Genomic DNA, 26,178 nt, shown 5'->3' with positions numbered 1-26,178 from the left:
CACAGTGTGGGAACAATCATCTCATGTTGAAATAAAAAAAAAAGGAGATGATTGTAGATTTCAAGAGGAACATGATCTGATCAAACTATTTCCATCATGGGAGAAAGAAGTGGGGGTTGTTGAGGAATATAGATACCTCAATGTTCATCTGGACAACAGGCTGGACTTCATGAGACAGTCTTGGGAAAACAGAGTGTCTTCAGTCAGAGGCTTCTTCAGATTCACTGTAATACAGACCTCTACAGGAGAAATTTCCTGCCGACATTCATCACAATCTACAACTTTTTGAAGAATCTGAATTAATGAGCTACAACAACATTTAACTTCCCTTTGGGATTAGTCAAGTATTTTTAAAATTAAATTATTGAATGAATTCAATGTTTCTTGCCAGTCATCTCAGAATGTGAAACTCATATATTACCTATAATAATCACATAGTGGAATAGTTCAAGCCTTTGGTTTTTGTCATTTTGATAATTATGGCTTCCAGAGAAGGAAAACCCAAAATTCAGTGTCAGAAAATCAGAATAGCGTTTAAAATGTCATTAATGAAAACTCCTGGTGTCCGCCCCCATCAGCTGATTAAAACACCTCAGAGGTCTCACTCTGGGTCTAATTACCTATTGAAACAAACAAGTCCCTGTTGATCAGTCTAGTTCTGGTCCGATTGATGAACAGACCAACTCTCTAATTTCTTTAGTTAAGGAAGTTGGAAAATTCCAAGTAGATCCTGGTGGAGTCCAGATAGTCCAGCAGGGTGGAACTGTGGGAAACCAGTCTTTGATATGAAGCAACATGCTGAGGCTATTAAAAATCAGAATACATGCATATGCATTTGATCACGTCCTAATCATCTGAAAATCAATATGAAGAGATTTGCAAAATGTGCCTCTGATCAGACTGTCTGGCATAATGATTCACAACAATTCGTTTTGGACGTTTCATTTCATTTCTGTTTTACAAATGTACAGTACAGACAGGAGAAGTAAAATAATGACATGGTGAAATGGCATAGATCATTACTGCACATAGATAAAACATATATACTGATGGAGAGAAGTATTTCATCCCTGTCAGGTTTGCTCTCTACATTTTATGTTGGTTTCATTTTAGCGTGGAGAAACGGACCATCATCCTAAAAATCAAATTTGGATTGCATTGGATAAAGTTACTCATTTGCCCCACGGTGACTCTGATGGTATCACTGTAATGTTTTTGGCAGAAATATATGTGAATATGGAATGAGTACAGAATGTGCAATAATGTCAAGATATGACTATGATAAGAAAACCTGTAACCGGATCACTTCTGGATGTCCACTGTTTAGCAAACTAAACCTTTTACTGATAAATCACTTTGACTTTAATCTCTTTAGTTTTAGGTTTAAAAGCTCTTGAACCAAACGGCTCTTGACTTCCTAATGGAGCCTCCGACATCCCAGTAGGAGACCACCACTCTACCCGGACCTGTGACGCCTCTTCTAAGTTATGGATGAGTTAAGCAACAAAATGGCAGCATGTGAAGCCTTTGTGAAGGTTGTTCCACCAGGCAGCGGCTAAAAGAACGAAGTGTCTGCAGAGAAGGCCCCCGCCAGCCTGAACTCATCCTTCATCAGCACGCAGAAGAGCCGCTGAGGCAAAGCCTTGGAGTACGGAGCGGGTCGGGGAACACACGTTCTCAGCAGGATCTCCCGGCCCGCAGGAGGAGGGAAGTCCGGGATTTTCCTGCTTTCAGCAGCCGGTTCCAGATCGTCGTCCACTGGAGCCAAAAGAGCCGCCTGAGGAACAGAGGACACTGTCTGCAACTGGGAACCAATGGAGGACCGAGACTGTACTGGTGAAAAACTGTCACGATATAAGTGTTTAATATCAGTTGATATCAATAATTATTGATTGTAGTTTTTTGTTTTAAACATATGAAATTCTGTCAATCTGGTGCATGAAATTTCCTGTTTCAGTTTCCATTCAATGCTGTTATTTTTATTATTTTTAAGCAGTTATGAAGAATAGTGGAGTAAACTGAAACTGCTGCAAGTTGTTGCTAGGTAACCAAAGAGTGAGTGAGTGAGTTGATGCCTCGCTGGCTATGAGAGGTTGAGCCGCTAAAGCCTTCCTCTGCCTACATTTCCCAAAATGCTGTGGGGTTCTGGATCAGAGTTCAGTTAATATTTTACATGTTGAATATTCTATCAGACGTATCATCTGTTAATATTGTGATATATATTGTTACTGATTTACTGTGTTTGTAGCAAAAGAAACCAAAAGAAAATTACAATAAAAGGAAATGGTCTCAAAACAACAAAATTGTTTATTGCCAAATTACTGGGACAATTTGTCGTCCAGCAAAATGTGTTACAGTGACAGGCCTGGTTATTGTTCCATTAATGTGGCCTGCCTACTTGAATGCTGGATTTAGTTTGTATTTAATAGTCAACAATGCAGTCAGGATTCTGCCAGACGTCTGGATCTGATTCAGACCAGAACCAGATCCGTTCTGGGCAGCCAGCCTCTCTGTGGCTTACGCTGAATAGAAATGAATGGAAGTCAATGAAAAGTCCCCACAAAGATAGTCACACAAACGTGGGTATATGCGTGCGTGCTTGTGTGTTAGCAGCCACTTACCCGCTGAGCGTTAATAAACAGTCTGTGAATGATTCTGCCGATGCGAGCCTGTCCAGCTCCAAGCACCACTACCTCAGGCTCCTCCAGCAGCGAGATCACAAACCTTCAACCCACACACACACAGGACACACACACTAAACGCCCAGCAGGAGCTTCCTGTCCGGATCCATGACGACCGTTTGGAATGAGCTCAGCTTCAAACTCTGAGCTGAACTTACTTCTCTAGTTCGTCTGCAGCTTGGCTGTTATCCTCTTCCTCGTTAACAGCAAACTTGGCCTTGAGAGAGCGAGCTTCGGCGATGACCGTCTCCATGGTGACCAACTGGTTAATAAAATCCTGTGTGGAGAGAAAAGTGCTGTCATAACAGAAGCATAGAGAAGTCAACAGGACACACATTATTCTCTAGTTCATTAACAAGTTAGAGCAGTTCTGAGGTCTGGACTTTGACTGGGCCACTGCAACACCTTGTGTCTCAGTTGATCCGACCAGTCTGTTGATGTTTTGCTGCAGTTTGGAATCACTGAGATGAACATGTAGTTATTAATCCCTGTGGATTTTTTTTTAAATAACACACTATCAAGACACTTTTATTCTAAACCAGATTATGTTTAAGATTATTATAATATTCTACATCTACAGTCATTATCAGGGCTCAACACAAATGTGTTCCAGAATCCAATATAATCCACTAAAGCAATTCTAGTCAATAAACTAAAAGAAAATGTTAAATTTCTGAATGAATGAATGAAGAATGGCTTTTATTTTGATAAGCAGGATGTGTGCTTGTAGCGACTGTTAGAATAATTATCTAAGTTCATTTACTTGTGAGTTTATTTGAAAGGTTATGTTTTCATATTATTATTTTGTGTGTAGTTTAGTTGACTTCTTTTCTTCTGTGAAATACTATTAACCATTTGTAGGATGTTTGCCTGGAGGCTAGAGAAGTTTGCACATTCCTGTGGTATCAGCTTCCATCTGTAACTGATTAGTTGTGGTCAGCCATGCCCTTTTAAGGGCATGCCCACAGAAGGTTTGAGAGCACCCTGTAGAAAAAGGTCATTGGTCAAATTCTTTGTGTGACTATGTGAGAAGGCCCAACCTCCTTCCTTGTATTTTCTAATAAAGCCAAATGCAGAGAAAGATCTGGCAGAGTTGATCCCAGACAGTGTTTTACAGCGATTTGTCGCGTCTCGGATCTTCCCTCATTTTCTGCAGAAAAGACAATTGCCTTGGTCTGAATCCTTGCTAGATAGGAATTAAAATAAACCTATCAGCGACGCAGCAAGGTAGGTTCTTATTTTGCTCTTAAACAACCTGAAGTTCAGACTTCAACTCTGCAGCTATAAACCATCAATATTCTGATGAAAATATCCTTTATTAATCTCATTCAATATTAAAATTTTCTGAGACGCTGAATCTGGGATTTTCATTATCTGTAAGCCATAATTATCAACATTACAATAAAAAATGCTTGAAATATTTCACTCTATGTGTTACAAATCAATATTGTTCATTAGTTTCAAAAATGTCCAACTTTTTTTTTTGTGCAATATTAATTTTTTTAATCTGTACCTGGATAAAAATGACGATAAAACTTGCTTTCCTTTTTATTTGCTCTTTTAATGAAGTCCAGAACAGGAAGTACTGACCTCTAGCTTCTTGTAGTCGTAGTTAGTCGAGTGCAGCAGTTTGTTGGCTTGACTGGCAGCTTGCTGAATGCTTTTCTCAACTGACGGAATGTTTTCTACCGACTCTGTTGGAGAAACATACAGAAAACACAGTTAGAATAAGGATTATTAAAGGGCCTGACTTTAATAAAACACTTCAACTTGTGCAGCACACTGAAGTCGTTGCTGACCTCACCTCCTGAATATCATCGTCTCTACTTTGATTTATACCCTTTTTTTTTATAAGTTCTTTTTGCGTGTTTATGATGAAACTCTTTTGTGAAAGAGACTGGTAAATGTAGATGCTTAGAAAACAGACATGAAGCCATCAAACAGGACTCACCTTCCTGCTTCAGTTTCATAATAGCAGCATGAAGCAGGCAGGGCAGCAGGTGACGGGCCAGGTCTCCGGGCTTCAGCATCGCCAAATAGTGCAACACCTAAAATAAAGAAGAAAGACATATTCCTGTGATGAATTTTGTTTTTACATCTGATACTGAAATGTGGATTTTTGTGGTCTTCCTAAAATCTTAAACCACTAAAAGAATTATTTGATGATTGAACTGAGGTGATTTTTTACTAGACTGAAACAGCTTGACATGGTAATGGAACCATCATCCCAGTTTTTAGCAGCTTAAATATTTTCCTAATATTTTGCAGCTCAATCAAGTGTGATCACTTATGAATCATGCGTTCTGTTTCCCGCTGATTGGGACCTTTTCTGCCTCCTTGGTGTCATCAAACAGCCTCTTCTGGCGCCGTGCTGGGGTCACCCTGGCCGTGTCCCACGCCTCCACCCACATGTTGCCGGGGATTTTCATTCTTGCACTAAGTTCTCCTCTGATGACAGTGGATCCGTTCCCGTCGACCACTTCTTCTTCTACATAATCCCTCGGAGAGTACCAGCGGACAAAGTCCTCCAAAACGCAGCCAGGGTTGGCTGCCTGGAAAGAAAAAGAGAAGGTCATCAGAATAACAAAAAAAAAAGGATTGCTTCTGCTAATTTTCAGATTCTTCTTTCAAACCCTAAAAGAACAGTGGGCAAATAAATAAATACAAATTTAAGACACTGTGTCCTGCTGCTGCTGATATGACGGCTCATGTCTGTCCAATCAGAGAGCAACTGAACAAGCTGAACATTCCTGAGAGGAGAAACCTTTACTGTCTAAGACAAACACAAAGGTCAGACTGAAGGTCACCAAAGCAAACTTCTGGAATCGAGACAGAAGAGTCTTAGGCTATGTTCACACGGCAGGTGCAGTATTTAACTTTATAAAAAATAGATGTTTTTTTACATACATATTTCCCCAGAAAACCTGATAATCCCAGTGGTATCACCAGGTTTTTGTGTTACTTTTTTTTTTTAAAGTTACAAAAATGTGAAGGTGCACGTTAAGGCATCATCATTTGGACATAACAGCTTGTCAGGTGTGCACCCCCCAACACCCAGTAGCTTAATCTGTCTTTACTGTCACTGGTGTATTAAAACACCATTAAACAAATGAGTCCAGCTTTAAACCTAAAAAATGTTTTTTTAAGTCATAAACACAGTGGGCTGCTGGTGGACTGCTCTAGCGCCCCCTACCACCAGCATTAGTAGGTTTTCTGGGGGAAAACCCTCAATACTGGTCACATTACTACCAAACAAAAATTAGAAATGTAAATGTAATCATCTGTCCAGAACAGAGGACATGCTTGGCATAAACCAAAACACAGCAGTCCAAAGAAACTGTGTGTGTGTGTGTGTGTGTGTGCTCTCCTCACCTTAAAGGATTCCATGTCAGAGAGCAGACATGCACTCTGCATGCGAGCGCGGAGGTGAGTCCCCTCAGCCGACGTGCCGAGCTTAGCCAGGACTTCTGACTGCTCCTCCAGCTGGTCCTCTGTCATGGGGGCCGGCTCCTGAAAACCACCATCACACATTCTAGCTAGCAATCCAAAGGAGAAAGCAGAAGACCGGCAGAGGGAGGGCGTTACCTGGGTAACGGGGACATAGAGCAGCTCTGCAGAGTGCAGCAGGGTCATGTTGTTGTAGGGGTGCAGCCTGCCGTCTGCCTTCAGCTTGCTGCTGTCCTTTTCTGTCTCGCTGTGGGAAGACTCCATCTCCCCCTGGTCGCTCAGGCACTCAAAGAACTCGTCCTCACTGTCGCTCCAGGAGTCCCAGGATTTACCCTGAGGTGTTTCTCTGGTTGTGGACGCAGAAGCTCTTCCACCGGATACTTTGCGCTCTCTCTCTCTGTTTCCCTCCTGCGCCTTGCGAGCTTCATCTCTCGCCCTCTTCCTCTCGATGCAGCAGTTCAGCATCTACCCACAGGCAAACAGCAAGTGTGTTCAGATTCACTGCAACACAGACAGCTACAGGAGATCCTGGCCACAGCTAGAACCATAATGACTAACAAAACCTGGACAGTGAGAGTTACATCATCATCTACCATCACTAAGAGTGACTTCCCTTCTGGGTTCCTGGATAGTGTTTGTTTTTAAATTGTACAATTATGCTATTTGCATGAACATTGCCAAAGTTATAGCATTTGAAAATGTTGTGTATTCTGAATGGGAATTAAAATTTGTCATTATTATTATTTTTTTATGTATTTAATGTTCCTTTCAGACTAAATGCATCAATTCTATTGCTTCTGCATTGTCTGCCATTGATTCCAATTAAAAATTCATTTTTTACTAAGCTATTACTGCAATTTAATGTGTTTTTTTATTCCCTTGTTTTTAAACCCATGAAAATGATCTTATTGTATTATTTTCTGATCAGTGCAGATATTAGTGTGCTGAAAAGTAGGGGTTCAGCTTTCTGGTCGATTGCTGACCACCGATCTTTGAAAAGCCTGACCTGCTGACTCAGATTTTTGGCCAATATTGATGTTTTTGTTCTAAATGTTGATAAATATAGCAATATATCACTGAGCGAGTGACTATTGTTAAGTACAAACATGCAGATTTGACCCGGTGGGTCTGTCAGTCAGACTCTCTCACAGCAGAATATAAGATCAGCTTCACATGTACATATCGGACCATCACCAATCTCCCAAAATGAAGGAAATGAGGGCCAATTTATCGGTGCACCCAAAGTTAAAATCTATCAATGTGCATATACAGTGTGGGAAAAATCAAACAAACCAATAACGTTTTGACACATTCACTCTTATCTGATTAAATATGAATAAAATAAGAGTCACTGTCAATTTTTGACACACACAGGTTGGAATTCAAACATTTTTCCCCTAACACTGTAATGTGTTTGTGTTGTGGGTGAAAAAACGATGGGAGAAAAATGTTGGACCAAGTCTCTGACAATTAAAATACTAATGATTTTATTTTTTTTAATGGAAATGTTTCCAATTACTTTTTCAGAAAAGGGAAATGTCATTTTAAAAAAATAATTATATTTAATGAAACCGATTTCTTCATATCAAAAGTGTCTAGGAATAATCTTCATCAGATTGGTTTTAAAAATGACCTGAAACTTTTGATGCAGAAGACAACAGCGGAGATCTGGAGGTCCGCCTGTTAACCTGCAAATAAAACAACGGTTAAAGCACAAATTTAGATTTCCATAGGTATAACCTGAGTTACTTCAGCTACTCTGGGTTATGAAAATCATTAACCTCATTGGCATGTTTACAATCATAACTGTCGAAAAATAACATTAATTTAAGAGCATAATTGACCCAACTGCTCAACTTTCAGTGACCAAACATAATAAAGAATAAATCACTGTTTCAAGAAGAAACAGCTTATACCCATCAAAGCATTTATTGATGGGTATAAGAGTATAAAGAGGGGAGAATAGAAAAGCACACCACACTTTTCAGATTGTATATTTCTAAAAAAAAAATAATAATAATTTTTTTACAAACTGTTCACCTCAGATTGTAATAAAAAAACCCAAGAGGTATGAATATTTCTGCTTTGCAGATTTACTTATTTTATAATTGACATGTTTTCACACACAGTTGAAGAGTGCTAATTGAACATAATGCTAGAAATGTGTAGCTGTCATGCTGACATGTTGATGCAAATCAACTAAAATCTCCGGTGATTGGTATGGAGCTGTGCAGATGAAGTGTGTGTTCAGCCACCCGTAGATGAGGTAGTTGTTTTCCCAGCGGTAGCGCAGCTCCAGGACAAACTCCTGCCAGAGGTGTGCGACAGCCGCCAGGCCACCGTAGCTGTAGTTGACCATGCAGAGACACAACGCCAGGCGGTAGGTCAGACTGTCACAGGGCGCCGACTTCAGCTGGAGGAACAGGTTCTGAGGAGAGGCAGGAAACAGAAAATGACCTGCTTATTTAAAGGGACAGCTTCCTCTCAAATGAAGCATTTACAGTGACTTCTAATAAACTAAACTTAACTGGAGTGTTTGAAGTGACTATTTTTATAAAGTGGCCTGAGACAATATTTGCTGTGAATTAGCGCTATAGAAATAAAGTGAAATGAATGGAACTGATGATTTTGGGGCAGTATCTTCTGTTTAGAACAGCAGAACTGATGACTTAACATCCACATGTTAAATCTATTAGAAAAACTCATTTTTCCCATAACTGTATTTATGTGGAGCCTCGTTCTTTCTGATCAAACTCCACTGCTAAGGACAAGGCAATGCTGGTTCAGAACGTGTTGATGGCCAAACATACATCATCTGGGCTCTTCTCCTGCTCAGAAGTCCTGCAGGAGTTTGCTTGTGTAGTTTTCTCTTTGTCTGACGACTTTTCCACCGCAGCATCAGGGAAGAGGTACTGAGAGGTAAAACAACATAGTCCAGACAGAAACATGAATGTTAGAGTGAAAATAAACATTTTATCAGGCAGGAAAATGGTGACCTTTGAATATAAAATGCTGCAACATGTATATAATGAAGGCCAGGCTGTATAAAGGATCAACTGTGTGGGGATTCCCCACATTCTAATCTTCCAGTGAAATTCATGTCAAAGCTGTGCTGAATAAAACCCTGTGGCAGTCTAGACTTCTGAAGGCTATCAGTCTGATTTGTCCATGGGTTGTGGACAACGTCCTGTAGATTTGTCTCTGTCCTCACACTGATTCATGTTTCATGTGTCACAAAACGAGCTTGTACGAGTAAAGCGCACCAGAAGGATTGAGTTGAGCATGTCAATGTGAAGCGGTGACTCATCGACGTGCCGGTGGCGGCGGATGCGTCTCCGGGCGTTGTGGACCATGCTGGACACGGACAGTTTGCTTAGCGGGACCTGCGCTGTTGGCTCAGTCAGCTTAGACAGGGCGGAGCTGATGTCGCTGTTTTCTGCAGGGAAAGATTACAGCTTACACTTACACATGTGTTAAAGAGGCAGGATTATGTGTGTCCTTGACAATTTGTGCCATTTTATAGCACTATCAACCACATTCACTTCAGTTGTCATAAAAATGCTGTACAAAGTAAAATTTATTTTAAGTCATATGTGATACATACAAATATAACTTAAAATAAATTTGCCTTTGTAATTTAATGCCTTAAAATTGGGTCTCTGTCTCTTTAAAAACTCCTGCTGTTTCTGAAGCTCCGCCTTCAGGAAGTTATCACAACAAGGCTCCTCTATTAACCCTTTAATAACGTTTTTAGTAGCTTCTATAATGAGCTCAGCTGATGCACAGTTCCACCAGGTGTTTGCTAATGGCTGCTGGCTAGTCTGAAGGAACTGAGGGGGGCAGACACAGAAGAAGGGTGCTTTGTGATGCTTTAGGTTAAATGAATCCTGAAACCACAAAAGGCTCGACTAATTTAAAGCAGCTCAGTTGGAAGCTCTGTAGCTCTGCAGTAAAGACTGGATTATCACACTATAAATGTAGAGTCCTTAAAGTACAGTTTGTGAACTTTAGTTCATGTATTTGGTTTGTAAAATCTCTAAAAAGTTGTAGTCTTATGAAGTTGTTTTGCATTTCCCCTGACCTAGTTACAGACGTTAATGATTGGGTAAAATTTAAAACGCCAACAGGAAGTAATCGTTTCTCAGTAGCGGTGAGTCCAGACCTTCTGGATAACGTGAAGCATAGAATTAGTGACTGGTTTTTACAAAAGAGTAGAAGAAGCAAACTGACCCTGGCCGCCTTCTTCAGCGTTGCCTCTACCCAGGATCTCCTCTGCAGACTCTTTCCGACAGCAGAGCTTAAAGAACTCTGTGATAAAGTCTCCTACAAGGAAATGAAAGTCACACAGAACAGTTAGATGACAGTTTTGTAGTTCAAACGTATTCTGCTGAGCCATATAGGGCCTGTTCCTACAACAAAGTTGAAAAACCCCTGAAATAGCAGAGGTGTGAGTGAAAACAAGTCAGCCACCTACCCAGTAAGCACTGAAGGTTGTCAGCAGTCCGAACTCGAACAGACCAATGAGGAGCTTGGAGCGGGTCAAGGTCACTGTTGGATAGCAGGAGATGAGGTTGAACACATTTCACATGCTATCAGTTAAATCCCTCCCAACAATCTACTGCTACTCAAACGTTTATGCAGCTTTTAGAACATCCTGGATATTTGAATAGAACGTAATGAACACCAACTTTACTGATATACTAAATTATGATAATATTTTGAGATAATCAGTTCTGCAAGTGACAGACAGTTGTTGTGCCACACGGGTTGGGGGAACTGTTAGGACTTAAAACACTCACCTGTACACGTCGTTATCTACAACGATGCCCTCTGTGAGGTGAGGCCAGGTGGTTGCAAGATGAAGTTCACTTCAAAACAAAACGGGGAAGAAACAAAAGGAGTCATATAAGTTGGCTTTTCTTTTCTTTTTAGAAATGAACACAGAACAAGCACAGCATCATGCCAAAAATCCAGATAGAATCTCATGTATGTGCAAAGAGAGACCTAGATGGCATAGAATGGTCATGTAGTAAAGAATGACTTACTCACAACAGCTAAGCATAAAGAAACACATACTATGGGCCTGGATGCCATATTTGGGCCATTAATGATTTATTTGAATAATTTTTTAAATAAAATGTCACAATTTCAGCGACTTAAAAAAAATAAGAAAATAAATGCTTGCATTTCTGGGAGATTCTCTTAAATCCACACAAACTGGAGGCATCCATCTTGGAACAGAATCTTTTAAAAAGTACTTCTGAAGGTTCTAAGATGTTTTTTCATTTGACAAGATTATTTCTTGTTAGTCATTGACACATGTCATTTAATTATTCCAAAACATACATCCAAACTGTTTCTGGAGTGGGAAAAGCAGGCAACAACAAGCTTCTGGAGTGCTCTTCCCAAAGACGAGGCTTCAAAAACCAGCAGCATTTCAATAAAAAAACTAAACATTTTTATTGCTAAATTATTGAATAAATTGACATACGAACTCAAAAACCATATCTATTTCTTTTAAATCTGTTATTCATGTTGTTCAACCATCAGACTGGAGCAAAATGTTGTTCTATCTATTCATGTTTCCAGAGTTTCAGGAACTCCTGATTATTCATAGAACTTCTTTAGAAATGTGAATGCTGACATTAGCATTGGGGACGTCTGTTCTGCTGCTACATGTTTAGCATTGAGATGATATTTTAGGCTTGAATAGCTTCACTGATAGGCTAACTCCTTTTAGCACAACTTGAACACAACAATAGTGTTTTGCAAATGCGTCCAATCAGTTCGCTTTAGAAGCAGAAATGAACCCCAGTGGGATGAGAGAAGCGGCTTTGTCTTCCACTGCTGCTGCCTGTGCGTCAGATTTATGAGTGCACCAGAAACAAAATACAAAGGTTCCATACGTTCATATAGAAAAATAAGAATACAATTAAATGCATTAAAACAAATTTTAATACGTTAAAATTTTGTATAATTAATTTCTTGAAATCACGGCTCACTGTAATCAGAACAATACATCTGGTACTGTACTAAGAATATTCTGTAAATATTAGTCATCATTTTGTCCTAAATATTATTTAATACTCTCACCAAAAAAATGCTATTACCTGATTGGCTCCTCACAGGCTCCAAAGGGAAGATTTCCAAACTCCACTCCTCCTACTTCACCTCCGAGCAGCGTATCAAAGTCTGACAGGAACAGAACCCAGCCAGTCAAAAACAGAGCAAAAACACCTTTACTGGACAATGGCTCATCATCTGGGACACACTCTGAACCCTCTGTGTTTTATATATAATACATCCAATGAGCAAAGATATAGAGTTATACAATCCAGATTTAATGGGACACAGACACAGTGAGCTATTGGTGTGAATACCTGGTGGCTGCTGCGGCCATGAAGACTGCTGCCAGTCCTGCAGAATGTAGGTGTAGCGAATAGCGATGTCAACTGGAGGCAGAGGGAGCAGGTTGCAGCCCTGAACCAAGAAAGGAAGAGAAAAACTGAAAACCTGAATTTAAACTGGAATGGCTTTCTGTCTGTACACCAATCTGGTGAAAGTTCACTGTAACACCGGCCTTAGAGTGGGGGGAGGGAGATTTCTAGTGAAATGCATAAAAACATCGAACCGTTAGCCTTTGATGTGGAGGAGTCAAAAGACATTAATGTGAATGACACATTACTGACTTAGCTGAGTAACTATCATTATTAAGTTTGACAATTGTGATGACACCATGATACCACAGGCTGATGTTCCTGTAGTTTATGTTCATATGATCTGCGATCATTTCCATCTTGGGTGGAAACCTTTCTATTTTGCACATGGCTTTCTTTTCTTTTTTCTGTTTTGAGCTGATGTCTGCCTGGAACAGACTGATTGGAGTTAAATTACACAGAACACTGGAGCTCATCCTCAAAAGCAGAGGAGCTTGGAGAAACAACAGAACTCAGCTGAAAATGGAACAAATGTTGCAGTTTTGGTCTCCAATCGAACCGACTCTACCTGACTGTCAGGTATGAAAACTCTACCACCATATTATAAGTTCCTAAAAACATTCATGTTGGACAATTAGATCGCTCTCTTTCACTGACACACTGCTTTCCAATTAAAGTCCAGCTTAATGCAGAACAAAGGAAAAGCAGGACCACTAATGTAGACAGCAGCACTACTAAGCATTGCTGACGGAAGCTGATTGAAGCTGTTGAAGTAAAAAGAAAAGAAAACTTTGCAATGACAAAACTGTCAGTAATGTGGAATGATGGTGCCAGTGTGTATATATTGTTTTCAGCTAGTTTTTCTGCGATGTATTTTCCTCCTCGGTACTCACTATTTTAGACTTAAAGATGTCCAGGAGGCCTGACAGGTGGTTGTACTGACTCGGCACCTTGCGCAGATGGACAATCTCGAAGTCGGTGCGCACGCCTGGGCCTTGGCACTCCCCAGCATATATCCGCCTCCACTTCTGCTGGATCTGCACAAACATGGGGACCTGACTGGACACACATGATGAAACAGAATGGTTTCAAGACACATTGCTTCGCACTGCTCAAGAACCAGCTCAATATTCATGTCATACAGATCATGCTTCACTGCACTGTGCAGAAGTAGTTGATGTTTACAGTAGCTACTTCTGAATAATCTTCACATGCTGACACATCTCTTTTATTTTAGAACTCTTCCCCAGATTGATGGACAAAAACAATTTCTTCTGTCCATTGTTTTACCACAGACCTGCAAGCTTTGGAGCAGCAACATGTCTACACCGCTGCTGTTATAGAGGCTTCTGCCAATCATCACTTGATCAAGTGTCTTATAAACAGAATTGGACTATTAAACCTTCCTATTTTTAATCTTGTGGAAGCATCAGTGGTATAATGTTTGGTTTTGGCTCCCTCTTTGTTTAGTGCCTCATTAAGAATCAGCTTTTCTACAGTTTAAATCACTTTAGAACTTGGTACAGATCACATTCATTTCATTATGTCCTGATAAATAAAACCTGAGACTATCAGGATGGACCATCTACCATATCTCATTATTACTACTGTGACTGGCAGTGTAAAGCAACTACTCATTGGGGGCTAATGAAGCCTAACTGAATCTCTACCTGCTAATCCAAAAGCAGGAGAAAAAAAAACCCATTTTGACATTCAACTGGTAAGTATGTTGATTTGAACTTGACTGGAGGTAAGAATGAGAAGACAAATTCAAATATGTCCAGCATGAGCTGACAGAGGGACTCACCAGCCGCTGTTGGACAGAGACATGGAGACGGAGCTGAGCAGCAGGTTGCATTTGGACTCGCTGATGATGGCTTCACAGTTGGCCCCAGGGCTGATGACCACAAACTCCCGCAGGCCGTACCTGCCAACATAACAAGGAACAGAATGTTCACAGGAATACTGTAGAAATGATTTAAAGAATGAACAGCTGGTCAGATTTAAATACGTATCCATTTTCAATGAAACGTCTGGAAAAAGTGTCCAACATGGTTTCTAGATGCAAATTGAATTGTTTTAAGACCTTTTTAGGATGAGTAAAAAAAACCCCTTAAGGTTTAAAAACATGTTTTACTTTAACTTGCACAATAACTAATGCATAACAAAAGTGAAAAGTAACCAAACAGTAAGGTTAAATTCAAAATCTTCAGGTCTGTTCTAACACTGAGGAGGTTTTCCATCTAGAATAGTTACTTCAGCCCCTTCCAACAATATACAGAACCTTTCATAACCGTTATTGATGGTGAGCTTAGCTTAGAAAAATTCCTGGTTTCAAATAAAATCCTGTAAAGTATTCAGTGGAAATGGTTGTAGATAAAATGCAGCAGTTAGGAGCAGAGGTCGTCCATGCTGAAATCCAGAAATTCCCTCAAACCGTAATTATTTATCAGAATTATTGTTTCCCTAATCCTATGTGAAAATCAGCAGATAGTGAGACACCACTAGCTCTTCCACCACCTTAGTGGATGGGTTCCACTGTTCCCTTGAGCAACACAAACTATAATAAGCTTGAATGACATGCAAAGTGCCCACTGCTGCATGTGAGTGACTGCAGTCAAACTTGGCACACCTGCTTTAATCCTGCACAGACCTGCAAGTTCCCACTGAGATTATACACCAAGAAAGTCATTGTTGACACAGTGGGACAGATTCAGCCAAACTGCAGACACAGGTAACCGAATCAAACATGGGATCAGGGGGAGGAGGATGCATGCTCCCTATTTTCAGCATAAACAGTGACACTTCTGCAGTTTCATGAATAAAAATTGCCCCAATGGGACTGATGTTCTGTCATTAACCATATTCCACCCAGCCAATCATTTTTCAGTTTAGAAACTTTGAACAGTCTGGTTAACACTGTTTCTTGCTAAATTAAAGATAACCTAGTATGCTGTGCTTCTACTGGAGGAGCTACTGGAATGCGTGAGGAATATTGTCTTATTTCTATATGGATTAAATGATCATTCATTTCTTTGAATAACATGCAGAACGGAATACAGTAGACGCACCATCTGACCAGGCAGTGGGCTCGAGGAGGGAAGTCGTTGTGCATACACAGAAGATCTTGCATCGCCAAAGGTAACGTATCTGGACAGAGGAGAGGAGAATATGAGACAAAACTCACTAACACACAAAGGAACATAATTACTAATCTTCTGAATTGGTCCCCAAAAGAAATTTTCTCATTTGATTAACTTTGAATTACTTTGCTTGAAGTGTAAGACACATCCTAAGATGAAAAAACTGACCTGAGACAAGTGAAGAAAACAATTCAGTTGAAATTAGATGGTAGAAATTGTTACTAGAAGAAAATAAAATATCCATCACTGGGTTCAAATTTGTTTAAATAGTTCTAGAATCTTTTTTGCTGAATTAGCTGGAATATCAAAATGACTTAATAATGTATAAGTTTTTGGTTTTTGGGAGGGATTTTGGTGGTTTTGGTTTCGTGTTTCACAAAAACACTTAGATTTTTGTGTTAGATCAATTTCAACCTGTGGCTCTCCATAGAAGTGACACCTAGCTTTTTGTTTATTTTGACAGAGATAGTATTAGATCAGTTGAAGTTAGAAACACAAACAAGGTCATAAGCAGGTTTATAGTGAAAATGCATTGAGTTTTCAGCCATATTGGAAAATGGCTGTACCCTCTTCACTCTTCCCATTCTCCGTTTTACAATCTTCTTTCAGAAAGTGATGGGTGATGTAGAACTTAAAGTCAGCAAAGTGAATATCCAGCGACTGCTCTCCCCAGCTGCCATTGATGTATGCACCCTGTGATCACATGGCATCAAATAGTTATTCATAATCCATGATTAATTGTCATTCACAACCTCATACAAATGAATTGAAGCAGCTCACCTTTTCTGGAGATGTTTTTTCCACGTAGTTTTCAGTCAGCTTCCACTCGTTCAGCACTTCCTCAACTCTGGACACAAACCTTGAAAGAAAAAACTGAGTTTTGCTTCAAGGCAGGAATGAGTCACACCGTCTAGCTATGCCATGTGTCCATCCTCAATTCTCTGACACAGAAAGTCCAAAAGCTTACTATGACATTGAATAATTCTAATTTAGTTCACGAAATACAACTGGCTTTAAGAGCAATAAATACAACAAATACAGAAGCAGTTTGAAGCAGCTCAACAAAATATTCTCTAGCTGGTAGGTTAAGTGGTGGTTCAATTTGAAGCAATTGTAAGGAAACCAGGAAGGTCGGTATAAGGAAGTATAAACAAAATGTCCAAGGCGTAAGCTTTTAAATTAACCAAAAAATAAAAAGTAAAAGAAAAATAGAAACATCATTTCTATCCAAACAGAAGAAAACGGTTCCAGTGGAAGCAGCCATGGACTGGAGAGAAAAATAAGATCCGGGGATAAGACCTGAATTTGGATTGGCTGGAACCATCCTAAAGAAATATGTAAAGATGACTACCTGAAATAAACAGGTACTTTCCAGGCTGCATGTCAGGTAGAGCAGCAGACAGAAATGCACAGAACTCTCTTTCCATGTGTCTGACTAAGCTGGGTGAGGATGATGTTTTTTCAAGCTGATAATACATCTTTCCACTGAGCAAATATTGTTAAATCTTCTCTTCAAGACAGGAAGATCAGATCAATGCCAGCAACGAGTCCTGACATCAATCCAATTGAAAATGTAGGGGGGGACATAAAAGAAAAAGGTACCTAACAAGACTACGTTCTGCTAAGCTGACCTGTCAAATGCCAGGAAACAGCAGCTGAGAGGTCATTGAAATTTGAATAAAAGTTAAAATATCAATGTTATTTTGTGACATACACTTTACCTTCACAAACCTAGACTTTTGGAGTCATTGTGGCATTTATTAATGTCTCATTTCAGGTATTTTATTTCTTCCACCTCCTGTGAGGAAACAAAAATTCTGCATTTTTTCTAAGGAACAGCTGCTTCAACCAGGACAAGCATTTTGTAATTTTATGGTAGATATTTGTAGATATAAGTGTTCAAACATTATCGCTTGAATGTGTACGAGCCTAATGATGACAACACAGAGACAAAAAAGGCCAACCAATAACTAAATATCCAAACTGTAGGTCCTCCATTAGGCTCTGAAACAGGAGCTAAGGTTTTGCTTACCGCTCCCATTCAGACGCGGTGGTAAAGTCTGTTATCTCAAAAACCTCCGACTCGGGCTGCAGACAGAAGGAAGACATGTTCAACATATGTTCTGTTTTAACTCCAAAAACCTAAGCAAATAAACTTACATCGTTGTCAGCAGCCATGTTGAAATACAGTTTTGTTATTCCGTTTTTTCTTCTCGTCAGTCTTTGGCAACTAAACCTTGCGTCAGTGTAATGCTGCCCCCTTGTGGAAGCAGATGAGGGCAAAACGAAAAAATGTCGGCATTTAAAAATATAATTATAGGTGAAAATATTCACATGGAGCCTGAAATAAATGTACTGAAAACGTTGTTTTGAAAGTGAAACAAAATTCGGTTGTAAAAGAAAAGAATAATTAAAACAACAAAATTTTCACTCTGATTTGTTTTTTAATCCCAATATTTGGGATTGAAATATATTTTTATACTCAATATTCAATATTTCTATTTAGTGTCGTTTTAAGCTGCCTTCGTTTTAGCCCCACATTGTATAAAGGAATCGACTACATTCTATCTGATTGATTGTACATGAACTAGACTTCTGTCTTGAAAACAGTCTTGTTTTGACGTTTATTTTTTTAATGGACAATTCAAATGAACTGATTTTGAATTTTGAATTCTTTTATATTCTATTTAAGAGCTGGTGTGATATGCAGCACTCGTAGACATGAATATTATGTGTAGAACTGAGGTATCACTGGACAACGTTCGTTTCCATATTTGTATGTATAAGGTATTAGATTTATAAGAATTATAAATAATAAAAACTTCTGTGATAGACAGCTGACTGCAAGTATGGGCGCGCGTCGATTTAAAAAGTCGCTTCTGCCTCTTCCTTCACTCCAGTGGATGGCGCTAGAGGGACAGGAAAAAGACGACGGCAACAGAAGTATTACCCACAATGCACTGGGCCACAGTGAGAGCGCGCTATTATTAGTTGATAGGGGAACGGAAGATACACTGTATCGTATGAAAAAAGTCTAATGCATGGGTGTAGCCATATTGCAGTGTCTTTGAACTGTTCACCCGCTTCTCCGTTTCTGTTCAACGTCCTGCTAGGCGTTGGAACACCGACATGGCTCCATATAACCTACTGACGGCCACGGCTAGCCTCATGGCTAGGTCATTCAGTGCATTCTACACAAACACGCCTGCAAGGTAGCGAACAGCATGTTTCTGTTAGACTGATGATGTTTGTGCCGAGCTATAACAATATAGTGTTTACCTTCAGTTTATAGATTCTAACGTATTTGCAAAAGTTTAAACGTCTGCTGCAGCTTTTAGTTTTTATCATTTTTGATGCACCGTCTTCTTGACAGAATATGTCATGATACATATTTATAATCTCGTAATAGTTCTGTGTTAAACTGCTGCATCTGAAAGGGTTTATTGTTAAGGTTTAGAAAAGGAGGACGCGGCTTTCAGGGTCAGAAGTTCAGATCCGTTCATCATGGGCATCCTGCTCTTTTCCAACAGTGGCATGATTAGGCAACTAACAAACTGTTTATCAAAAATATCCACAGAGTTGTCAATTTTCCTTGGATTTTTTTTCTAACCTACTCAGGTTCGAAACTCTGCGTACTGGCTCCAACACGCGGTTGTAAACAGTGAATTTTTAAAAAAAGACTAATTTTCTTACATAAAATCAGATCAAACTTTCCCTGTTTTAGGTCAATCAAAAATAATTTTGATTTGCTAAATGCCAGAATACTGAAATATTTTTTTTTAAAAGTTTTTATATATGTATATATATATATATTTTTTTTCTTTTTCTAAGTCTACTGCACTTCTAAACCATTTGGAAAGCCCAAGCTTCTGATAGGTTATTTTATTTCACAACACTTTGTGGATGTATTGTTTTGCAGCCTCAGCATATTGTGCTGAGGCTGCAGCACAATATGCTGCAATATGATTATTGCAATATTAGTGTATGCAATATTTATAGTGCAAATGACTGTTTGGATATCAATAATTGCAGACTAATATATTCCAAGTATTATGAACCTTCATATTTCATGCTAATCTAATATTGAACCTGTGAAGAAAATAGGCAAATGTCTCAACTGATGTCATTAATAATATTTAACAGCGTTGTCACTAGATTTTCTAATATTGTGCAGCCCTAGTTCTTACTGAAGTACAGAGGTGGCAGTATCATGCTGTGAGGAGGGGTTTGTCATGCTGTGAGACCCACATGCTGCAGACATCTCTGTTCCAGACCATCATGAAGTGGTGACACAGTGAACCTACTGTGGTTTTCAGTGGTGATGTTGGAATTGTCTGTTTGGGAAAAAGCTCCAAAGGTCCTTCTCAACCTGTGTAAATGTGCAGCTCTCCTTCACAGGTCTGGTGTCAAACAAATCTTTTATTAATTTGGCCAAAGAAGTTCAAAGGTCTTTTCGTAGCAGTCTGGAAGCCGTTGAAGGCCAAATTTATCCTCATCCATGTTTATGGTTATTTGAGGGAAGTTTCTGACGGAACCTTCTGGTTGCTTCTTGAAATGTTATTGTTTGTGACAGAATGAGGGGGCAGCAGCCTGATGTGTAAAATGTGAATGAATGTCTGTTGCTGTTTTCAGATGCGCCAGTATCGTCTGCGGTGCAAATATCAACCCAGTGAAATATCTGACCTGGCAGGCCAGCGGCCCACCAAAGAGACCTCTAAACGGATACATGAGATACGTTCTTCAGCAGAAACCAGTTGTGATCAGTCAAAACCCAGGTAACCAGCAGCTCTGACCTGTTAAGAGGAAAATATCCACATGACATGTTGTAGGGGTACGGTAATCGATCTGCCCTGATTTTCTTAGTTTGGGGCGATCGGTTGATACTAGTGAGTAAAAACCGATCCTGATCTTAGCTTCCTCCACAAAGGTCTGAAAATCAGCCACTACCTATATTATCCTGCAGGGCATTTCAAGGTGTGGAGCGTGTCACCTAATGGGGGGCGCCAGAGCTCTTCAGCTTGGTCTTTGTGACATGAAGAAAAAAAATAAAGAAAAAGTATTGGCAAACATTTTACCAACTTGACATGATAGATTTTGTTTACATCCAGAAATTTGGCACCTGTGCACAGTGCTGGAGTGTGTTTCAGTTCAGTTAAAAAACAAAAAAAAGGCGACACACACACACATCAACTCTGACAAATCATCAGTAGAGCAGGAGTTTAAATGAGCTGATCAACCACTGCTGTGTTCAGACAGTCACTCATTAATAATCACAAAATAAACATCAAGCCTGAAAACACAATACTGTAACGGACTGAGTGTCCTGTCCTCTGTGTGGGACATGTTTACATACAACAGAGGCATTTGTGTCAGTCAGTTGCTATGGCAACAAGTCTGTGTGCGACATAGAGAGTGAGGAGAAAAGAAGAAAGCCAGTGGTTTTCAGTTGTTCAACAGTGTTTACAGAATTAGCAGGTGAGGCTTTCATAGATCAATTATCGGCTTGAAAACAGTCCATTCCTAATTTCCAGTGTTTTGGGTTTTTTTTCTTTACTCTTCACGGTCTCTGTGGGCTTTGACTGGACACTTCCAGAACCAGCTGAGCTACGTTACAAATGCTGGTAGAAATGGTGACTCTGACAACTTTTCCTCTACTGGAAAGTTGAGTATCTGCTGAATAACAAGAAAGCTTAACATTTCATCAGAACAAATCAGAAATCCACTTAGATAGTCAGATCCATAATATTCCGTTAAAAAGAGTGCATACAGTAGGGTATGTTTACTGTATCCTAGTAACCGGGCTGGACGGTAGTAGCCTCTTCTGCTAATCTCCTCTCAAGCCGGGTTTAATAAGTCTTTGCTGGGACGATTAGATTAGATGTTAATCCAGTTTCATCACAGCTCTGAACTCGTAATGGCAGAAACTGCAGATCTGAACCGACAAAAATGTGTCTGTGTGATTTTTGAGTGTCCAGCTGTTAGAGGACATCAGCTTTTATTCAAATAAAAACTGTTCCAGCTGTAAGATTACTAAGTTTTTTATTCTGATGGGATTAATCTGAAGATGTTTGTTTAGATTAAAACTAAACTGACTTTGAATATGAAGGTTTCTCACCAATGCCGTGGACCACCTTAGAGACATCTAAAAGATTAGTGAGGTCACAATGAAGAACAGTCACACTCAGTTCCTGATTCACAAACTCAACATGTACATAATTATTAAAAACCATGATATTTAGAGAAAATAAAAAAGAAGGTGATTATTAAACTCAATTTCTAACCTGTAATGGATTAAAGTCTGTGTATGGTGTTAGGTAAATTGTCTGAGTCTGTATGAGTTGCAGACTTAGTCCAAGTCAGAGATGATTCTCATGTGGGGAATTTTGGATTTTCAATTTTGTAAAGTTGAATCTGTCTGTCCAAGCGGTCAGGTGTGTGTGAAAATGACAGACGACCTTCTGATTTTCCCATCATAGTTTAGAAAAACATTCCAAGATGAAAAATATTCAGTTGACACGACCCCTGATCAGATGTGCAATTAATGTTTAAAATCTTTTGCACATATTATGGTTTTACATTGCCGCTGCTGGGAGCTGATCATATTGAAAGCTTAAATATCCCGTGGTGGATATTTACATGGATGTGATATTTAATGACTGAGATGTCAAAGCTGACATGGAATGATGAGGAAACAAAAGAGGTAGACAATGTTCACAATCATCATTTATATAGCTTTTGCAAAATTCAGCAACAATATGGCAAACACAAGCCTAAGGCCCGTCTGGTCTTTCTCATCTAATTCTTGACCCTGGATCAATGTGCAGGCACTGAGAGGAAGAAAAGAGCATGAAGCAGATCATGTGATTCTAATCAGTCTGTCTTTCATTGGTTTCCCTTCAGAAATCAAGCTGGTGGATGCAGTCAGGAAGATCGCCGAGCAGTGGAGGATGATGAGCCCAGAGCAGAAACAGGTGTTACTAACTCCATTAGGATTTGTTGGAGACTTCCTGAAATAAAAACCAGACTCTTCCGTCTGACTGTGTGTTTAGTGTCAGACTTGTTCTCATGTGTAGCTCCAGGCTTCTACCTGCTGCTGCCTCCATGTGGTAATCATCATGTCAGCCTCCTGAAGCCCCAGCTGTGGACTAAATCTGTTGTCTCTCCTCCAGCCGTTCCAGCAGGCCTCGGTCCAGGCCATGAACCAGTTCAAGGTGGACCTCCAGAAGTACCAGGCCCAGCTGAGCCCGGCTCAGCTCCAGCAGCAGGCTCTGGAGAAGAGACAGAGGATGGCTAAACGAAAGGCCATCAGAAAGAAGAGGGTGAGAAGATGATCATCCGTTTGGCATGCAGGGTTCTTCCTACATAGCCTGGAGGAAAAGTCTGGAATTACATCTCAGGATAAGTGTGGAAAAACAAAACAGCTATTTTCAGACTTTAATTCCACCTCCAATGTCTCAGTGATGGTTCCTTCCTTTCATCCCTCCTCCTTTGTGTCCTTTCTTCCATACTTCTCCCTCACTCCATTCTTTTCTTGTGTTCTTCCATCTTCTTGTCCTTTATTCCATCCTTTGTTCCTTTCTCCCTGATCCTTTTACCTGCTTTCACTCCTCCCTTTCTTTTATAGTGTCCTATCTTTTTTCTCTTTACTTCCTTGTGTCCTACCATCCTGCCTTCCTTTCCTTCCTATAATCTTCCTTCATGTCTTCCCTTCTTTCTTTTCAATATAAAGAGTCATATCTTTTTCGATATGAGAAGTTCTTTCCTTCCTTATATTTTTCCTACTACATTTTTGTTCTACCTCCCTTCCTTCCTCTGGTCAGTTTTTCCTTCCCTACATTCCTTTTTCCTTTGAGTCATTTTTTCCCTTCTTTAAATCCCCTTTTCCTTCCTTATGTTCATTTTTCCTTCGCCAGTTCCTTTTTTTCTTTCTTTAGATTTTTGTTTTACTGCCTTGGTTCCCTTTTTCATTCCTTAGCTTTCTTCTTTCCTTCACACTCCTCATTTCCTTGCTCTACCTGCTCATGCTGCATTCAAGTACAGTTGGGACACTGGTTTTTTTTGCACCCAACAGACTTAAACATGTTTTTCTCAAATATGGCCTCAGTCTCATTTAAAGATTTCTAAGCCCTGACTTTATGTTTTCCATTTAAATAAATTCAACCAAATCTCCAGTCAGCTTAAACTTTCGACCTTTTTTAATTTTTAGAAAATAATCAAATGCACTTCAGGAAATGAAAGATACTGCTGACAGTGTTTATTTTTAAATCTGTTTTTTTGTTGATTGAGCCATAACAAAAACATATTGTCACCTTCCCAAAAAAAGTCACTTTTTTTTCAAACTCTGTTCGACATAATATTATATGTTTACGACTGCTTTAATATATATAAAAAATCCTCTAATCACTCACACATTATTAAAATGCAGCTGTGTGTAACTGTGGTGTAATTGAGTTTTGGCTCAAAGTCAGTTTATTATTACTGCATAAAGCTGTGTGTGTGTGTGTGTGTTTCAGGAGTTGAACGTCCTTGGGAAACCCAAACGGTGTCGAACTCCTTTCAACATCTACATGTCGGAGCATTTCCAGGAGGCCAGAGGAACCACCACTCAGGTGGGACGACCACACTGTGGTCCTCATTCTCTTCCACTTTGTTACTTCACCAACAGCTGACCGGGGAATTTAGTAGTGAGGAACTTTAATCACAAACTTAATGCTCAGGTTCATCCTATCATGGTACTGTTGGAGTTCACTGAGCTCCTGAGAACAACCCAATGTGTATAGAAGCAGTCTGCATGACTAACAGCTGAGTTATGTGTACCAATGTGTGACACGGTGTACCAAGACAGTGAAATCCCACCTTAACTTCTTTACAGTGAAGAATGTAAACTGTGAACACTTGTGAAATTTACTAAAACATATATTGTCGCGACTGTTTCAGGCCAAATTGAAGTCGCTGTTGGATGATTGGAGGAATCTGTTCAGCCATCAGAAACAGGTTTGGGTCCTCCATGATTGACTTCTTTTTTTGGTTTGCTCACCTGTCGAGTGTATCTAGATGTTCTGCTGATCCTTCTTTTACGTCTCAGGTCTACATCCAGCTGGCTGAGGACGACAAGATCCGCTACAAGAACGAGATCAAGTCATGGGAGGACCACATGGTGGATATTGGACGTGAAGACCTGGTCCGGGAACAGACCCAGAGCAAAAAGAAAAAAACTGCTGCTGTGAGGAAAGCAACAAAGAAGACGGCAGCTAAATCGGTGAAGAAGGCCTCTCCCACACAGAAGAAGTCAAAAACATCCAGCAAGGCGAAACCGAGTGCTTCAGCTAAAACTGTCCAAAAAGGCTCTGCAAAAAAAGCCTAAGATGTGATTAGAAGGGAGTCCAAACGACTGAAACTAGCTCACCTTTTTGTTTTGCTTCGTTTCTTCTTTTTTTTTTTGACCGCATCACGTTAGAACTGACTCATATTCTTCTTTTATATATTCTAACAAATAAACCTCTACTTTCGTAGGTCTATTTTTACATAATGTGAGTTCATTATTTCTGTCGCAGCTCAGTCTGAATCATGTCAATTTGTATTTACAGTGTTTTCTTCTTCAAACGAACATCTGTGTTGATAGTAAGACTGGAAGGTTTTTTTTTAGAGACATTTAGAGACGGTTGTCTCTTCAGTCTGCATTGATTGCCTCTGTACAAAAACAAGTCCTCTGAATTATAGTATTACTGGAAAGACTGAGCCTAGATGAGATATCCTGTATTTGTTACAAAAAGAATATGAAAACCATCAGTGTCTGTTGTTTTTCTAAAAAAAAAGTTTTCAGTTAGAGATGGTGGATCCTGACTGCTGTCTGCATTTGTTGCTGCATCTGAAGGCAGTAATATGGATGTTACGTAAAGACTGTATGAATATTTTTATGATAGTATTTGTTCTCTTTAGCAATGAATTTAATTCAATACTTAGTCACAATAACTCAAGGTACTTTATAGTGATGGTATCTTGGTGTGGGGAATATTCCCCTGGAACATTTGGACCTAGCCTGATCGTTGCCTTGCTGTGCAATTCTGCTCATTTCAATTCTTGCTTCACTGCACAGGCTGAGTTTTCTCCCATTTACTTGGATTCCTTCAGGACAGCCAGCGAACAAAAGGGGAAGTTGTGAAGGATGACGTCAATTCTCTGCGCTGTTTTAAAATTGTAGTCTGCTTGTAGTTTTAGCGACGGCAGCAGAGGAAGTGAAGGAAGCTGTTCAGTCCATGTTGGTCACACTTCCAGAATATTAACATTAACAGTCGCCTCATTTGGATCAGTTCTTCTCTCTTTTACAGCACAGGGAAATTTCAGTTAGCATGGCCACCAATGATGGCAGATGCATGGATTTCCTGTAGCGGTAAATTGTTTCTTCACCATTAGCACATTGAACAGGGAGTACACAAAGTTGATTGACAGCGCTAAAACCCGCCTCCTGGC

The 26,178-nt window shown here is 39.7% G+C and overlaps 2 protein-coding genes across 2 annotated transcripts; one reads left to right on the top strand and one right to left on the bottom strand.

The window, feature by feature from the left end:
- Positions 1-926: 926 nt before the first annotated feature.
- Positions 927-17,954, bottom strand: rab3gap1 (RAB3 GTPase activating protein subunit 1). Its single transcript, XM_028028364.1, has 24 exons — positions 17,869-17,954; positions 17,741-17,796; positions 16,489-16,567; positions 16,275-16,401; positions 15,637-15,715; positions 14,373-14,492; positions 13,459-13,624; positions 12,509-12,608; positions 12,239-12,320; positions 10,928-10,996; positions 10,603-10,676; positions 10,359-10,451; positions 9,392-9,564; positions 8,939-9,040; positions 8,384-8,556; positions 7,762-7,816; positions 6,267-6,593; positions 6,054-6,191; positions 5,006-5,233; positions 4,633-4,729; positions 4,272-4,375; positions 2,840-2,958; positions 2,622-2,724; positions 927-1,777 (listed from the first exon to the last, which is right to left on the bottom strand). Exons 1-24 carry the CDS (start codon positions 17,884-17,886, stop codon positions 1,556-1,558), a joined length of 2,904 nt encoding a protein of 967 aa, XP_027884165.1. The 5' UTR covers positions 17,887-17,954; the 3' UTR covers positions 927-1,555.
- Positions 17,955-18,657: 703 nt separating this feature from the next.
- tfam (transcription factor A, mitochondrial) lies at positions 18,658-25,497 on the top strand. Its single transcript, XM_028028307.1, has 7 exons — positions 18,658-18,920; positions 20,341-20,483; positions 22,609-22,679; positions 22,878-23,027; positions 24,222-24,317; positions 24,646-24,702; positions 24,794-25,497. Exons 1-7 carry the CDS (start codon positions 18,838-18,840, stop codon positions 25,070-25,072), a joined length of 879 nt encoding a protein of 292 aa, XP_027884108.1. The 5' UTR covers positions 18,658-18,837; the 3' UTR covers positions 25,073-25,497.
- Positions 25,498-26,178: the final 681 nt, after the last annotated feature.

Source organism: Xiphophorus couchianus, chromosome 9 (genome assembly GCF_001444195.1).
Source record: "Xiphophorus couchianus chromosome 9, X_couchianus-1.0, whole genome shotgun sequence".
NCBI lineage: Eukaryota > Metazoa > Chordata > Actinopteri > Cyprinodontiformes > Poeciliidae > Xiphophorus > Xiphophorus couchianus.
This window is presented reverse-complemented; position numbering and strand designations above follow the sequence as displayed.

Excerpts from the sequence above, each read along its gene's own strand:
- tfam (XM_028028307.1), top strand. The coding sequence starts at position 18,838 with ATGGCTCCATATAACCTACTGACGGCCACGGCTAGCCTCATGGCTAGG. Across the intron at positions 18,921-20,340 it reads TACACAAACACGCCTGCAAG|ATGCGCCAGTATCGTCTGCG; the intron begins GTAGCGAACAGC and ends TGCTGTTTTCAG. Across the intron at positions 23,028-24,221 it reads AGGCCATCAGAAAGAAGAGG|GAGTTGAACGTCCTTGGGAA; the intron begins GTGAGAAGATGA and ends TGTGTGTTTCAG.
- rab3gap1 (XM_028028364.1), bottom strand. Across the intron at positions 14,493-15,636 it reads GCCCACTGCCTGGTCAGATG|GTACGGCCTGCGGGAGTTTG; the intron begins GTGCGTCTACTG and ends TTATGTTGGCAG. Across the intron at positions 10,452-10,602 it reads CAACCTTCAGTGCTTACTGG|GAGACTTTATCACAGAGTTC; the intron begins GTAGGTGGCTGA and ends ATTTCCTTGTAG.